The following is an 18,081-nucleotide window of genomic DNA, read 5'->3' as shown; positions in this document are numbered from 1 at the left end:
TCATTAATCACTAAATTTTAAAAATCCCAGTAAATTATTTATATTCACTGATGAGTCTTCGTTCCAAATGTATTTACCTCTTTTAAAGTTTATAATTCATGTTTCACACCTTTTTGATGAAGACGATTCTTTGAAATTATTCTCATTTTTCTAGGTTCAGTTTTCTCATACTCTGTACATGTTTTATTCAATTTGCCATTGCTCTTCTTTTGATGTTGGGATGGGGCTACCTTTTGTGTCTTTTAATAAGCATTAATTGAAAGGTGTAAGCAAAACGTTAATGAAAAGTAAAACTTTACAATTGGTAATTTTGTCTTAATTATTATTTGCTGAAATAAAATAATTGAAGAGTTTTTCATCTTCATAAGGAACAATCAGATCCTGGGTAATACTTTTCAGGAGGCAAATGCATTGAAAGATTTATATGTAGGATTTAATAGCTTTGGTCCTTCCCATAGGTAGATGGAGGATAGGTTAATTTGAAGAATAAGAATTAACCAGATTGGACAAAAAACTCATTTCTTGTTTTTGTTTTCAGATTATTCCAGTAGAAAGATTAGTGAAAGGAAAGTTCCAGGACAACTTCGAATTTGTTCAGTGGTTTAAGAAATTCTTCGATGCAAACTATGATGGAAAAGAATATGACCCAGTTTTGGCAAGACAAGGACAAGATGTATTTACGCCGCACAACCCAGGTGATCAAATATTCAACAAACCAAGAAGACCCGTGGGCACTGCAGGTAAATTTCTAGTTGCCTGTGGTATTATGGAAATGTATCCCTCTGAACATACTCTCAAGTAATACCTCAGTTAATGCTCTTAACTTCATGTTGAGTTTACATATCGAGGGTGTGTGCTGAAGATAAATGCAAGATACGTAAAGGGAAGATGAGAAGAAACTTTATCACCTTAAGTTATCAAAATGCAGAATGCGTTGCAGCAAGTGTTGATCAGTGCTAAGTTGCTTACATCATAAGAAAAGTACTGTATAATAACCCAAAGAGGGGGAATATTACAAGCTATAAAAGAAAATGGGAACCTAAACTTGGTGTAAGTAAGATAAATTGATTAACATTTATGTTCTGTGGAGGGAAGAGGAGGAAGGTACTTAGACAGGGAATCAGAAAGAGAATGGGAGTAGAAGTGACCCCAGGAGAGAAATGGTAGATGAATGCCTTTGATGTCAAGAAAGCAAGACATCTGGAAGGAGTACTTTAACGTGACTGGAGCCGTCAGAGTAAAAGGAAGCAGCAGGGAATAATAAATTATTTAAATATACACTAATGAGTGTATTTTAATAAAACATATAAGTAGAATAACCTTTGCACAAAAAATGAAGTAACCAAAAGCCTAACTGCAAACTGACTCATAACACCAGAATATCAAAAAACTGTTAACTTAGTGCCTTTAAACTGCCTACCACTGTGCCACCTGCCCGCCTAATGGGTATTGCAGATAAATGGGAACACTTTTAAAATGAGAAAATACTACTGGGACGTTTGATGTAGGAAATTTTCTTGCATTTTGAAATGAAATGACGAAACTGTTCAGAGATTTTTTTGTAATGGATTTTAAGATCGTCATTCATTGTGCTTGGACAATACTTAAAAATATATTTCTTGAAATGCTGAGTTGCTTGTAATTGTATATATTTGAATAACACTATATTGAGTGTATAATGAGATAACATGAAGGACAAGTGGTTGATTCAGGAGAGCTACTATGGTTAGATAGGATTTGTCAGCTACCCTAGAACCACCCCCTCCATGATCTGGGATGCCAAAGTGTGGATTGTCTTTGCTGTCATGCCCCTTCCCAGTGATAACCTTGCCTTCAATATGGTAGGTTGAACTGTACTTTGTCCTGTTAAAGACAAATAATAGCTGATCTTGTTGATATCATATGCACTGTCTACAATACTGCTGAACTGTCATCAACAAATTTGAATATATGACTTTCTATGCCATTATCCAACTTGTTAATAAATATTGCGAATAATTGAGGCCCTAACACAGATCATATGCTGCTGTTATGAGAAAACATCTTAACTCAGTTTACACATGTCAATGAAAGTATTGGTAAAGATGTCAGCAGTTTTGAGAGTGATTAGTTCCAGAAGTGCAGAACCTCTTGAGAAATGACTGAATATGGTATTTAAAGATCATCCTAGGGTTTAGAAAAGTTTGGAGTTCACAAGTCATTAAGTCTGGCCTTGGTGGTTAGTCAGAAAAGTTGGAAGAAGTGGTACAGGTCATTGGAAGAAACAGTGAGCAGAATTCTCCCATCCCACTCATGGTAGGTTTTGTGGCAGGTGGGAGCAGAGAAACCAGTACATAAGAAATAGGAGCAGAAGTCGGCCATCTAGCCTCTTGAGCCTGCCCTGCCATTCAATAAGATCATGGCTGATCTGAAGTGAATCAGTTCCACTTTCCTGCTTTCTCCCCATAACCATCAATTCCCTTGTCTATCAGAAATCTGTCTAACTGTGACTTAAATATATTCAACGAGGTAGCTTCCACCACTTCAATGGGCAGAGAATTCCAGAGATTCACAACCCTTTGAGTGAAGAAGTTCCTCCTCAACTCTGTTCTAAACTCCTTATTTTGAGGCTGTGCCCTCTAGTTCTGCTATCCTTTCTAAGCGGGAAGAATCTCTCTACCTCTACCCTATCTAGCCCCTTCATTATCTTGTAAGTCTCTACATGATCCCCCCTCAGCCTTGTAAACTCTAACGTGTGCAGACCTAGTCTATTCAATCTCTTTTCATAAGCCAACCCCCTCATCTCCGGTATCAGCCTGGTGAACCTTCTCTGTACTCCCTCCAAGGCCAATATATCCTTTTGCAAATACGTGGACCAAAACCGCACACAGTACTCCAGTTGCGGCCTCACCAGTGCTCTGTACAGTTGCAGCAAGACCTCCCTGCTTTTATATTCTATCCTCCACGCTATAAAGGCCAACATTCCATTCGCCTTCTTGATCACCTGCTGCACCTGCAGACTGGGTTTTTGCGATTTGTGCACAAGGACCCCCAGATCCCTCTGCACTGTAGCATGCTGCAGTTTTTCACCCTTTAGATAATAACCCCTCTTACTATTATTTCTCCCAAAGTGGATAACCTCACATTTGCTAACGTTACACTCCATCTGCCAGGTCCTCGCCCACTCACAGCCTATCCAGATCTCTCTGCAGACTTTCTGCACCCTCCATGCAATTCGCTTTTCCACGCATCTTCATGTCATCAGCAAATTTTGTTACCCTACACTCAGCTCCCTCCTCCAGATCGTCTATGTAAATGGTAAACAGTTGAGGCCCCAGCACCGATCCCTGCGGCACTCCACTAGTCACCGACTGCCAACTAGAAAAGCACCCATTGATTCCAACTCTCTGCTTCCTGTTAGATAACCAATCCTCAATCCACGCTAACACTTTGCCCCCAACTCCGTGTACCCTAACCTTCTGCAGCAACCTTTTGTGAGGCACCTTATCGAACGCCTTCTGGAGATCCAAAAACACTACATCCACCAGTTCCCCTCTGTCTACTGCACTAGTCACATCCTCATAGAAATTCAATAAATTTGTTAAACACGACTTCCCCTTCACGAATCCATGCTGCGTCTCTTTGATCAAACCGTTCTCTCCTAGGTGTCTTGCTATTTCTTCTTTGATGATGGTTTCTAGCATTTTTCCAACTACAGACGTTAAGCTAACTGGCCTATAATTCCCTGCCTATTGTCTGCTACCTTTTTTAAACAGTGGCGTAACATTAGCTGTTTTCCAATCCTCCGGCACTTCCCCCGAGTCCAGCGAATTTTGGTAAATAATTACTAAGTAGCAAGCAAAAAGTTGGAAACCCACTGGTGTAAAATGCTGTGATTCTCCCAATGGTGGGTTAATGGCAGGTCGGGTATTCTGTTGAGTAGTGGCAATCGCTCACGCAGACAAGGAAGGGATTTTCTAAAACAAAAGGTACTCACTGGGTGAACCTTCTCATTGTTTGCTGGAGCGGGCGGAGTGAAGGTCACACAGAGTAAGGTAAGAGATTACCTTTTAAAAAAAAACATTTTTGCGGGCTTAATAACGTTTTCGGATTTAAAACTACAAAGGAAGTGGGTCGCGGGGATTTGTGGGAAGGGATTTTTTTTTAAAACCGTGCTAGGTTTAAAAGGAGGCCCGCTGTAGATAGCGGGCAGCGGAGTGAGAGGGAAGCAGAGTGAGCTGTAAGGGCTTAGGATCAAAGGGCTTGGCAGAAAAGGGCTAGGTAAGTTTGACTTGTTAACTGTGTTTAGTAATTACTAAGGGACAATAATGGAGGGGCATGTGATGTGCTGTTTCTGTATGATGTGGGAGCTGGTGGACCCCAGGGTCCTTCCCAGTGACCATGTCTGCAGTAAGTGTTGGTTGCTGGAGGAGCTCCAGCTCAAAGTAGATGAGCTGGCCTCTGAGCTTCAGACACTGAGGCTTATCAGGGGGAGGGAGTGTGCCATAGATAATGGGGTGCAAGAGACACCCACACCCCCTAGACTGGCTCACTCTAAGGGTCAGGAACAAGAGGGGGCTGCTGGGAGGAGGAAGGAGGGTGGGGAGAGGAGGAAGGAGGGTGGGACCCAAATGCCTCAGCCTCTCAATCTGCACAACAGGTTTGAGGTTCTTGCTCCCACTGTGGACAAGAATGAGGGCTGTGAGGTTGATGAGCAAACTGCCCACGGTACAGTGATGCAGACACAGGACAAAGACAAAGGGAAAGTAAAAAGGAATGTAGTGGTAATTGGGGATAGTGTGGTTAGGGGTATAGACACTGTCTTTTGTCACAATGATAAAGAACACAGAAAGCTGTGTTGTCTGCCTGGTGCTCGGGTCCAGGATGTCTCACCTGGGCATCAGAGGAACCTGGAGTGGGAGGGTGAGAATCCGGTCGTTGTGGTACACGTGGGTGCCAACGACATAGGCAAAATGGGAACTGAGGATCTGGAAAGGGAGTATGAAAAGCTGGGAATGGAATTAAAAAGCAGAACCGACAAGGTGGTTATCTCTGGATTACTACCTGAACCGCGTGCAGATGGGCGTAGGGTAGTTAGGATTAAAGAGATGAATAGGTGGCTCAGGGATTGGTGTGGGAGGAATGGTTTTGAATTTATGGGGCATTGGCACCAGTATTGGGGCAGGTGGGACCTGTTCAGCTGGGATGGTGTTGGTCTGAACCGTGCTGGGACCAGAGTCCTGGCGAATCGTGTAACTAGGACTGTAGATAGGGCTTTAAACTAATTGGGGGGGGGGGGGGGGGGATGCAGGGTGCAAGGGTAGGTGAAATTAGTGTCTAAGGTAAAAGAGAGGGTACAGGTACGGGTAGAGGTCAAGGATGTCCCAATAATAAAGGGAGTAGGGAGCATGAGTAAGGTTGGTAGCGTTCCTTCAAATAGGGTCCAGATATAGGCTGGGATGAAGACACTTTATCTGAATGCACGAAGCATTTGGAACAAAGTGAATGAGCTGGTGGCACAGATCAGCGCAAATGGATATGATCTGGTGGCCATTACGGAAACGTGGTTGCAGGGTGACAGGGACTGGGAGCTGAATGTCCAGGGGTATCAAGTGTTTAGGAAGGATAGATGGGAGGAAGAGCGGGGAGGGGGCTGATTAAGGATAGTATCAGGGTGGTAGTAAGGGAAGATATAGGCGCCAGAGAGCAGAACATGGAATCGTTGTGGGTGGAGATAAGGAACAGCAAGGGGAGGAAGATGCTGGTGGGTGTGGTCTATAGGCCCCCAAATAATGACCTGGAGGTGGGGCGGGCTATAAACAAGCAAATAAATGATGCGTGCAGGAATGGAACGGCGATAATTATGGGGGATTTCAATCTACGTATTGATTGGTTGACCCATGTTGGACGCGGTGGGCTTGAGGAAGAGTTCTTGGAATGCTGCCGGGATAGTTTCCTTGAACAGTGTGTGCAGGAGCCGACAAGGGAGCGAGCTATCTTAGATCTGGTGTTATGTAATGAGGCAGGTAGAATTAGGGACCTTGCTGTGAGGGATCCTCTTGGGAAGAATGATCATTGTATGGTGGAGTTTTTGATGCAGATGGAGGATGAGAAAGTAGGATCCCGGACCTGTGCCCTCTGTTTGAACAGAGGGGAGTACGATAGGATGAGAGAGGAATTGGCAAATGTAGATTGGGGGCGCAGATTGGTCGGTAGGACTGCTGAGGAACAGTGGAGGATCTTTAAGGAGACCTTTCTTGGTGCTCAGCAGAAGTATATTTCGATGGTAAAGAAGGATCGTAGGAGAAGGGATAATCAGCTGTGGATAACGAAGGAGATAAAGGAGAGTATTAAATTAAAAGCTGATGCGTTTAGAGTGGCTAAAAGTAGTGGGCGAGTAGAGGATTAGGAGAGGTTTAAAAATCAACAAAGAATGACGAAGAAGTTGATAAAGAAAGGAAGGATAGACTGTGAATCTAAACTAGCGCTAAATATAAAAAAGGATAGTAAGAATTTTTATAAATATATAAAGAGGAGGAGGCTGGCTAGGGTGAATGTTGGACCCTTAGAGAATGAGAGGGGGGATTTAGTGGTGGGGGATGAGGAAATGGCTGAGGCCTTGAATAAGTTTTTTGCTTCGGTCTTCCTGGAGGAGGACGCGAATAGTTTGCCAGGTATTAATGATGGAAAGATGGTATGAGTTGAGGGCCTGAATGAGATCTTTGTCACTAGAGAGGAAGTGCTCGACAGACTAGTGGGACTGATGGTGGACAAGTCCCCAGGACCGGATGGAATGCATCCCAGGTTTCTGAAGGAAATGGCGGAGGTGATAGTGGATGCCTTAGTGATTATTTTCCAAACCTCGCTGGATTCCGGGGAAGTGCCGGAAGATTGGAAAATGGCTAATGTTTCGCCGCTGTTTAAAAAGGGTAGCAGGCAAAAGGCAGGGAATTATAGGCTGGTTAGTTTAACGTCTGTTGTAGGAAAAATGCTTGAATCCGTCATCAAAGAAGAAATAGTGAGGCATCTTGAGAAGAATTGTTTGATAGAGCAGACGCAGCACGGATTCGTTAAGCGGAAGTCGTGTCTGACGAATTTATTGGAATTCTATGAGGATGTCTCTAGTGCGGTGGACGGAGGGGAACTGGTGGATGTGGTGTTTCTCGATTTTCAGAAGGCATTTGATAAGTTGCCGCACAAAAGGTTGTTACAGAAGGTTAGGGGGCATGGAGTTGGGGGTAAGGTGTTAGCATGGATAGAGGATTGGCTGTCAAATAGGAGGCAGAGAGTAGGTGTCAATGGGTGCTATTTGGATTGGCGGTTGGTGACTAGTGGAGTGCCCCAGGGATCGGTGCTGGGGCCTCAGCTATTTACCATTTATATAGATGATCTGGAGGAGGGAGCTGAGTGTAAGGTGTCGAAATTTGCTGATGACACAAAGATGTGTGGAAAAGCAAATTGTGCGGAGGGTGTAGAAAGTCTGCAGAGGGATCTAGATAGGCTGAGCGAGTGGGCGAGGACCTGGCAAATGGAATTTAATGTTGGCAAGTGTGAGGTTGTCCACTTTGGCAGGAATAATAGTAGGAAGGACTACTACTTAAAGAGCGAAAAGCTGCAGCATGCTACGGTGCAGAGGGACCTGGGGGTCCTTGTGTATGAGTCGCAAAAACCCAGCCTACAGGTGCAACAGGTGGTCAGGAAGGCAAATGGGATGCTGGCCTTCATAGCGAGGGGGATTGAATATAAAAGTAGGGGGGTCTTGCTGCAATGTACAGGGCACTGGTGAGGCCGCAGCTGGAGTACTGTGTGCAGTTTTGGTCGCCGCACTTGCACAAGGATATTTTGGCCTTGGAGGGAATGCAGAGGAGTTTCACTAGGCTGATAACGGAGTTGAGTGGGTTGAACTATGGAGAGAGGCTGAATAGACTGGGCTTGTACTCGTTGGAGTTTAGAAGGATGAGGGGGGATCTTATTGAGACGTATAAGATGATGAAGGGGATGGATAGGGTAGAGGTGGAGAGGTTCTTCCTGCTCAGAAAGGACAGCAGGACTAGAGGGCACAGCCTTAAGATAAGCAGGGGGGGTGCAGTTTAGAACAGAGTTGAGGAGGAACTACTTCACTCAAAGGGTGGTGAATCTCTGGAATTCTCTGCCCGTTGAAGGGGTGGAGGCTACCTCGCTAAATATATTCAAGATGCGGGTAGATAGGTTTTTGGTAGGCAAGGGGATTAAGGGTTATGGGGAGAAAGCAGGAAAGTGGAACTGAGCCACTTCAGATCAGCCATGATCTTATTGAATGGCGGGGCAGGCTCGAGGGGCTAGATGGCCTACTCCTGCTCCTATTTCTTATGTTCTTATGTTCAATTGCTTGCGCGGACAGTTGCTCTCGCGTGCTCGCTCTCTCTCTCTCTCTCTCGCGCGCGCTCGCTCTCTCTCTCTCGCGCGCGCTCGCTCTCTCTCTCGCGCGTGCTCGCTCTCTCTCTCGCACGCGCTCGCTCTCGCGCGCGCTCTCCCTCTCGCGCGCGCTCTCCCCCTCGCGCGCGCTCTCCCCCTCGCGCGCGCTCTCCCCCTCGCGCGCGCTCTCCCCCTCGCGCGCGCTCTCCCCCTCGCGCGCGCTCTCCCCCTCGCGCGCGCTCTCCCCCTCGCGCGCGCTCTCCCCCTCGCGCGCGCTCTCCCCCTCGCGCGCGCTCTCCCCCTCGCGCGCGCTCTCCCCCTCGCGCGCGCTCTCCCCCTCGCGCGCGCTCTCCCCCTCGCGCGCGCTCTCCCCCTCGCGCGCGCTCTCCCCCTCGCGCGCGCTCTCCCCCTCGCGCGCGCTCTCCCCCTCGCGCGCGCTCTCCCCCTCGCGCGCGCTCGCTCCCTCTCGCGCGCGCATGCAATCACGCACACACAATGGCTCACATACACAAGCTGACGACTCTATAGTTAAAAAAGCCCACCAATGCCTCTACTTTCTCAGAAGAACAAGGAAATTTGGCATGTCAGCTATGACTCTCACCAACTTCTTCAGATGCACCATAGAAAGCATTCTTTCTTGTTGTATCACGGCTTGGTATGGCTCCTGCTCTGCCCAACACCACAAAAAACTGCAAAAGTTTGTGAATGTAGCCCAATCCGTCATGCAAACCAGCCTCCTATCCATTGACTTTGCTATACTTCCCGCTGACTCGGCAAAGCAGCCAGCATAATTAAGGACCCGATGCACTCCAGACATTCTCTCTTCAATCTTTTTCTGTTGGGAAAAAAATACCAAAGTCTGAGGTCACATACCAGTTGACTCAAGGTTCTTCCCTGCTATCATCAGATTTTTGAATGGACCTACCTTGCATTAAGTTGATCTTTCTCTACACCCTAGCTATAACTGTAACGTTACATTCTGCTCTCTCTCGTTTCCTTCTCTACGAAGGGTATGCTTTGTCCATACAGTACATAAGAAACAATACTTTTCATATGTATGCTAATACATGTGACAAATCAAATCATTTTTAGCTACGTCTGCTATTACTCCTGGCATGCCCTCCTGTAGTCTTCATTGAACCGGTGTTAATTTATTGGCTTGGTGGTAATGGTAGAGTGAGAAGAATGCTGGTGCTAGGCCTCCTTTGTGATGTTCTTCCAGGATGGAGAGGTGAGACAGGTGTACTTTCTGGACCTCTCCCGGGAATATACATCTCTGTGTCCACACTGCTCTGATCAGGGCCTGATGAGGAAGCAGGATGCTGCCATCTTCTTCGAACTTGCAGCTGCCCTCTTCTGGTTACCATACATCTTTAATGGTTTTCTGGAGACAGCTGGGCTGGAGAAGTGAGGTGTATGTATTTAGATGGCACTTAGGCATGGCACCCGGACCTTTGATCCTAACAGCAGGTGGGTGAGTAAGCTATGGACCCATCAGGTGCCCAGAGCTCCAACATTACAGGAGGGAGGTTGCCTCAACTCTGAGGGGGCCTTAAGTGGCAATCATAAAGGAAATTAATGTTTAGGGTAGTGAATGGAGTGCCAATCAAGCAGGTTGCTTTTTCATGGATGATATTGAGCTGCTTTACTGTTGTTGTGCGTGTATTCATCCAGGCAAATTGAGTGTATTTCAACCTATACCTTGCATCAATTGGAATCTCACCAGGTGCCTGAAATGAAAACTGTTCCTCAGCACCAAGACCCTCATCTTAATGGCTGGTGTGCCTAAAGAGTTGATAAAAATTTCATTTTTTTAAAAAGCTAATTCTGGATTTGTAAAAGGGCAGAAGTTGAGTTATGTGCCACAGAATACTCAACCTCTGTAGCCACAGTATTTATGTGGCTGATCAAGCTTCTGGTCAGTGATGGCCTGAAGAATGTTGATTGGGAGATGCAGCAATGGTAATGCAATGGATATCAAAGGAGAATGGGTGGACTGTTATTGGAGATTGTCATTACCTGGAACATGGTGTGATATGAATTTGACTTGTAAGATTAAAAGACTCACAGGTCTAAATAACCTTGAATAAATACTGCATAACGTGTCTTGTTAACTTTCTGGAATGCCTACTCCTGTCAGTCCTCGTAAAAAGAATGGTCTCCTGAAAATTTCCAGCATATATGTATATTGTATCCCATTCCATCTCTCACCCAATACAGAGAATAAATGATTAGATTCATCAGTAAGAAAATGTTTCACTTTTCAAAATATTGGTCAGCAATCAGTTCTGAAATACTCATTCAGTGTTTGAAATTGTTCTAAAGTTTCTATATTCATTTCTGCTTTAAGTGCCACAGAGAACATCTCCAACAGCGCCAAAGGTCACAAGAACACCAAATGTACCATCTTCAATGGGTATAAGGAAAGCCCAGCACTTTGCCAGAAATGGAGCGAGTGATGCAGATGCCCAGATAATAGAGCTGAATCAGCAGGTAAACTTAATTGAGTGCTACAACTAATTGCACATTGACTGCAGACTCAGTAAAAATATGAATATTCAGCTCCTCCTATTAAGTGCCCAAGTAGGGAAAATTGAGTAATGGAGCAAAAATTCCATATTCAACATCTTCACATTGAAAAAGAGGAGTAAAAATTTGAGCAGAATCTTGGACAGTTCATTATGGTTCATATTATAGTTTCTTCTTTCCTCATTTGGTGAGAGCTCCATACAAAGTTCAGTTTAGGGAATTACAGTCTAATTAACTCTTATCAATATGATACAAATTAATATTCTCTTACTAATTAAAGTTTTAGATTTTTGGAGGGAAAACTATTAACAAAGCTTTGTTTACAAGATATGAATGTACTTGGAATGAATTCAACCCATCCAGTCCAGTTCTTCCAATTGGCTGTACAAGTACTGAACCTTTCCTAATTTATTTAATTTTTTAAAGGGAACAAATGTTACACGTTACATTTCTGAGAAAGTTGAAGTTTTTCTCTAAATATCCAGTGCATTTTTAAAAAACACATTGCGTACTTTTCACAAAGCCATGTATCAGGGTAGATGCTGGAAGAATTGCTTTCCCTGATCTAGGAATCTAGAACTGGGGGGCACATTGTCAAAAATAAGGATTTAAGACCGAATTGAAGAATTTCTTCTCTGTGGGTCACTAATTTTTGGGATTCCCTAGCCAGCAAGCAGTGGATTCTGGTCATTGAATGTATTCAAAGCTGAGTTCAAGGTTTGATCTACAAGAGAGTCAAAGGTTATAGAAAAGCAGGAATTGGAGTTAAGATCATAACTATTTCAGCCATAATCATATTGAATGGTGGAGGACACCAGAGGGGCCAAATGCCCTACTATTTTATTTCTTTATTCATTCATGGGCCATGATGGCATCGCAGGCTGGCCAGGATTTATTGCCCATGCCTAGTTGCCTTTGGAGGAAAGTTGAGAGTCAACTAAATTGCTGTGACTCTGAAGTCACATGTAGGCCAGGCCAGGTAAAGATGCAGATTTCCTTCCCCAAAGGAAATCAGTGAACCAGATGGGTTTTTCCAACAATTGACAAATTTTTCCAACAATTGATTGAGTTTAGAAGTCGGGAGATAATGTTGCAGCTTTATAAGACCCTAGTCAGACCTCTCTTGGAATACTGTGCTCAGTTCTGGTTGCCTCATTACAGGAAGGATGTGGAAGCTATTGAAAGGGTGCAGAGGAGATTTACAAGGATGTTGCCTGGATTGGGTGGCATGCCTTATGAGGATAGGTTGAGGGAGCTCGGTCTTTTCTCCTTAGAGAGATGAAGGATGAGAAGTGACCTGATAGAAGTGTGTAAGATGTTGAGAGATATAGATCGGGTGGATTCTCAAAGGCTTTTTCCAAGGGCTGGAATGGTTGCTACGAGAGGACACAAGTTTAAGGTGCTGGGGAGTAGGTACAGAGGAGATATCAGGGGTATGTTTTTCACTCAGAGGGTGGTGGGTGAGTGGAATCAGCTGCCGTCGGTGGTGGTGGTGGAGACAAATTCGATAGGGTCTTTCAAGAGACTTCTGGATGAGTACATGGAACTTAATAGAATTGAGGGTTATAGGTAAGCCTAGTAGGTTTGGATATCATCGGCGCAACTTGTGGGCCGAAGGGCCTGTTGGTGCTGTAGTTTTTCTATGTTCTATGTTCTTTCCTTCCCTATCAATGGCACGTGTTGTCTGTAAAGCACAAAAGAAAATACTTTTCACTATGTGCTAATATGTGTGAAAATAATAATTTTTTTCAAAAAGAAGTTATGGGAAACAACAATAAAAGTCTACTTTGATCCCACATGGAATACTGTGTCCAATAGTGAGCTCCACACTTTGGGAGGCATGACAGATTTAGCGAGGGTACAGAAGAGATTTCCTAGAATTGTTCAGAGAGGAGGGGTTATACAGTGACCTGGTTAGACTCGAGAAACAGGTTTTGTTCTCCATAGAGCAGAGAAGAATATTAGGAGAGTTGATCAAGGTGTTCAACTCTATGAAGGGTTTACATAAATTATTACAGTGACGTGGGAGGAGTTTTCCCATCCCGCCCATCACGGGTATTGTAGCGGACGGGACACTGGTATATATGGGAAGGTAGTAAATTGGATTAGACACTGGCTCAATGGAAGAAGCCAGAGAGTGGTTGTGGAGGATTGCTTCTCTGAGTGGAGGTCTGTGACTAGTGGTGTGCCGCAGGGATCGATGTTGGGTCCATTGTTGTTTATCATCCAGATCATTGATATAGATGACAATGTGGTAAATTGGATCAGCAAATTTGCTGATGATACAAAGATTGGAGGCGTAGTGGACAATGAGGAAGATTTTCAAAGCTTGCAGAGGGATTTGGACCAACAAGAGAAATGGGCTGAAAATGGCAAATGGAATTTAACACAGACAAGTGTGAAGTATTGCACTTTGGAAGGACAAACCAAAGTAGAACGTACAGGTAAATGGTCGGACTCTGAAGAATGCAGTCGAACAGAGGGATCTGGGAATACAGGTACGGAATTCCCTAAAAGTGACGTCACAGGTGGATAGGGTCGTAAAGAATGCTTTTGGTACATTGGCCTTTATAAGTCGGAGATCGAGCATAAAAGTTGGAGTGTTATGGTACGGTTGTATAAGGCATTGGTGAGACCGAATTTAGAGTATTGTGTATAGTCACCTAGTTACAGGAAGGATGTAAATAAGGTTGAAAGAGTGCAGAGAAGGTTCACAAGGATGTTGCTGGGACTTGAGAAACTGAGTTACAGAGAGAGACTGAATAGGTTAGGACTTTATTCCCTGGAGCGTAGAAGAATGAGGGGAGATTTGATACAGGTGTATAAGATTTTTTTGGGTATAGATAGAGTGAATGCAAGCAGGCTTTTTCCACTGAGGCTAGGGGAGAAAAAAACCAGAGGGCATGGGTTAAGGGTGAAAGGAGAAAAGTTTAAAGGGAATATTAGGGGGGGGCTTCTTCACGCAGAGAGTGATGGGAGTGTGGAATGAGCTGCCGGATAAAGTGGTAAATGTAAGGTCACTTTTAACATTTAAGAAAACCTTGGACGGGCTCATGGATGAGAGGGGTATGGAGGGATATGGTCCAAGTGCAGGTCAATGGAACGAGGCAAAAAATGGTTCGACACAGACAAGAAGAGCCAAAAGGCCTGTTTCTCGGCTGTAAATTTCTATGACAATGGTTCATGGTTATCAGTAGATTCTTAATTCCAGATAATTCTTAATTCCAGACACTTGCCATGGCAGGATTTGAACCTGGGTCCCCATAACGTTCGCTGAGTTTATAGATGAATAGTCTAGCACTAATACCACCAGGCCATCACCTCCCCTTACGTTCTTCTGAAAGGTTTCTTAACTACTTGCAAAATGAGGTATGAGTTATTAAATGAGCCTCATGACCTCCATAATACTGGGTCTATTACACCAAAATAGTCAAATAAATCTATGAAGCAATTTCTGCCTTCTGTACATGTAAGAAAAGAAGTAAGGATGAATGCACTATTTTTGTACAAAGTTAACAGTATATATAAATTAATTTCTATTTTTCTATTTGCCAAACGTATTTTTAATCTGGTAATAGATTTTAGTTACCACTGCCTAAAATGCAAACTTAAAAAGCAGTATGCATTTTTCATGTAAATAACAATTTTTAATGTAGGAAATAAATTGTCCCAAAAGAAATTTCCCCTTGATTTGAGCATCACATTTGAAAAGGACATTCATCATTACTGCTCTGAATGCAGTTGCTTCAGTCCCATTTAGATTTATTTTTGCGTGCACCTTCTTTTTCTAGCCAGCTGGTTAGAAAGATTTGGTGGCTTAAAGACCATTTATGTTTCCTTTTGTTTGCTTAGACATGCTGCTGTACAAAATCATAACAGCCACCAAATAATTAAACAATGCATGGACAATTAAACAATTCTGGAGAAGAGCTCCATAAATAACTCCATCCTCAATGATGGGATAGCCCAGCACATCAGTGCAAAAGATAAGGCTGAGGCATTTGCTGCAATCTTCAGTCAGCAGTGCTGATTGGATTATCCATCTCAGCCTCCCCTGGAGATCTCCAGCAGGGCAGATGTAAGTCTTCAGCCAATTTAATTCGTTCCTCATGATATCAAAAAGCATCTGAAGGCACTGGATACTGCAGAGGCTGTGGGTTTTGACAATATACTGGCATAGTACTGAAGACATGCTCCATAGCCAAGCTGTTCCGGTACACTAACAACATTGGCAATGTGGAAAATTGCTCAAGGATGCCCCGTCCACAGCAAAAGAGGACAAATCCAACTTGGTCAATTATCTCCCCGTCAGTCAACTCTTGATCATCAGTAAAGGATGGAGGAGGTCAGCAACAATGCAGTCAAGAGGCACTTGCTTAACAATAACCCGTTTGTTTATGTTTGGTTTGGGTTCTGTCAGGGCCAACAGTGGTTCAAACAGCGACAAAAGAGCTGAGCTTTTGAGTTGAGATGAAAGTGACTGCCCTTGATATCAAGGTTACATTTTATTGAATGTGGCGTCAAGGAGCAAGAGTAAAATTGGAGTCAGTGGGAATCAGGGGATTGTCGTTTGGAGTCATACCTAGCACAAAGAAAGATGATTGTGGTGGTTGGAGATCAGTCATCTCAGCTCCAGGGCATCACTGCAGGAGTTCCTCAGGGCAATGTCCTAACCCAACCATCTTCAACATCTTCATCAATGACCTTCCTTCCATCATATGGTTAGAAATAGGGATATTCGCAGATGAATGCACCATGTTCAGCTCCATTCACCACTCCTCAAACACAGTCCATTTTCAAATGCAATAAGAGTTAGATAGTGTCCAGACTTGGGGTAAGTAGGTGGCGAGTAACATTTGTGTCACAAATGCCAGGTAGTAACCATCTCCAATAAGAGAGGATCTAATCATCACCCGTTGACATTCAATGGTATTACAATTGTTGAATCACCCACTTCCAACATTCTTGGGGTTACCAATGTCCAGAAACTGAACTGGACAAGCCGTGTAAGTTCTGTGGCTAGAAGAGCAGGACAGAGGCTAGGGATCCTGTGGTGAGTAACTCACTACCCCAAAGCCTATCCTCCATCTGCAAGGCACATCAGGAGTGTAATGGAATGACTGCAGCTCCAACAGGACTTAAAAGCCTGACACAATCCAGGACAAATCAGCCCTCTTGACTGGCATCCACAGCAATGTATATCATCTCCAAGATGCACTGCAGGAATTCATCAAGGCTCCTTAGTCAGCACCTTCCAAATTCATGACTGCTACCATCTCGGACAACAAGGTCAGTTGACACATGGGAAAATCAACATCAAGAACTTGCCCTCCAAGCCACTTGTGTGTGAGCAGGCCATGCACTAATGACTTACCTAATCAGATTGAAGAATCTTTACTGAGTCACAGAGCCTGAACCAGGAATGTAAGCCAAAATAGTGAATTCAGTGCCAAATCGTGTACAGCAAGCAAAATAGAAGAAAATCGGGCTAAGATAGGAAAAATAAAAGTGCGAGGAATAACTAAAAAAAACTCTTGAAAATTTCCACTGACAATTCAAATCTGATGCAATGAGTCACCACACTTGTAAAGCTTAGTTTCCAGTAACGGCTTATTAGGCAGTAATTGACATTTATTATTTCTTTAAAAAATTGCTTTCACTGACATGAACAATCTTTAGTGGGTATCTGTTATGTAAGTACTACAAGTTCACACACTCCCATGTATTTCAGTTTTGAGTCTAAGGTGAGGTATTGTTATAGGAAAGATTCTGCTGACAGCCTCAGTATTATTTTTATTTCCAAATCAAGATCATTGTGTTTTTCATGTGAAATGAAATAAAACTTAAAGTGAGCAGTATAAAAGCACATTACTGTTACAAATTGTCCAATATTGGGCAACAGATTTTCAAGTGCTATTGTAGGAGAAATTGATTCAGATTAGGTTTTGTCTAGGATTATAATGTGATGTCTAAAGTGGCCCAGAGTCGTTCCCACCTATTGATCAAAATAAAGCAACTGTCACAGCCATCAGTTAACGTAAGTATTATTGAGCGCTGGATAATTAATCTTCACGCTCATCTCACTTAGATGATGCCAAGGACTTGATGGACTTCATTTATTTTGTGCAGCTATTTTATATAAACCATATACCAGACAGTATACATGTCATGTTATCAATGTACTTAAAGCCATAATGTTCTGCCATCAAAGATTGCAGTGATACCATTCCAAGAATGATTGGTAGAAATTGACTGAGTCATAAGTGCAGCAAATGCAGAAATCGTGCTGAACTATGAGTTCTGATCGCCTTAGCATTTAAAATTTCAGTGTGATTTTATTTGAAATTAGAACTGCAAACAATAACTATAAAATTGTAACACATCATGCATATATTCATTATGCAAAGATTAAAGTCTAAACTTCAAATAGATTTCAAATAATGCAGATCATACTCTAAAGATTTTAAGTAGGAATTAACATACACCAACCAGTTTATTTGTGTTTATGTAAGCATAAAGTTGTCAATCTGTACATTTCAGCTTATAAATACTCATTATATGAAAACGTTTTTTCTCATACTAATTTTGGATCTCTTGATTTTGATTATAAGTAAATGTCTTCTAGCCTTCTAGTTCTCGACCATTCCCAATGATAGGTTCAGTTCTTCTCTGTTTACTCCATGAGGGCAATTGGGATGGGGATAAATGCTGCACTAGCCTGCATCCCTTCAATTAATTTAAAAACTATGAAATCTCCTCTCAACCTTCTCTGCTTGAAGGAGAATGATCTGAGCCTTTTTATTCACCCTTGTAACTGAAGTTCCTCATCCTGGAGCCAGCCTTTCAAATCTGTACGCTCTCTAATGCCTTTGCACCCTTCCTAACGTGTGGACACAATACACTATTTGAGGCCAAACCAGTATTTTAAAAACGTTTATCATAACTGCTGTCTGTACATTTTGCCTCTATTTATAAAGCCCTGGATCTCGTATGTCTTTTTAATCATTTGTTCAATCTGCCCTACCACGTTGAATAATCTGTGCAGAAAATCTCCCAGATATTTGTTCCTGTAATTCTATGAGAATTGTTCCTTTAATCCTTGAGAATTATAGTCTTTAGGCTTTATTGCCTCTCCTTGTTTTTCATAACAAAATATACCTCGTCATACTTTTCTGTGTT

General features: G+C 43.2%; 1 protein-coding gene across 1 annotated transcript in view; it reads left to right on the top strand.

Moving 5' to 3' along the window:
- The window catches only part of LOC145344928 (microtubule-associated protein RP/EB family member 3-like), a 70,444-nt gene that overhangs the window by 41,008 nt on the left and 11,355 nt on the right, over positions 1-18,081 (top strand). The window contains exons 4-5 of the mRNA XM_080192259.1: positions 539-740; positions 10,724-10,866. Of these exons, the coding sequence (XP_080048385.1) occupies positions 539-740; positions 10,724-10,866 (345 nt within the window). The remainder of the gene's footprint in view (positions 1-538; positions 741-10,723; positions 10,867-18,081) is intronic.

This window comes from Carcharhinus amblyrhynchos, chromosome 7, assembly GCF_965287045.1.
Source record: "Carcharhinus amblyrhynchos chromosome 7, sCarAmb.v2.hapA, whole genome shotgun sequence".
Lineage (NCBI taxonomy): Eukaryota > Metazoa > Chordata > Chondrichthyes > Carcharhiniformes > Carcharhinidae > Carcharhinus > Carcharhinus amblyrhynchos.
The sequence above is the reverse complement of the archived record's forward strand: the minus strand, read 5'-3'. Positions and strand labels throughout refer to the sequence as shown.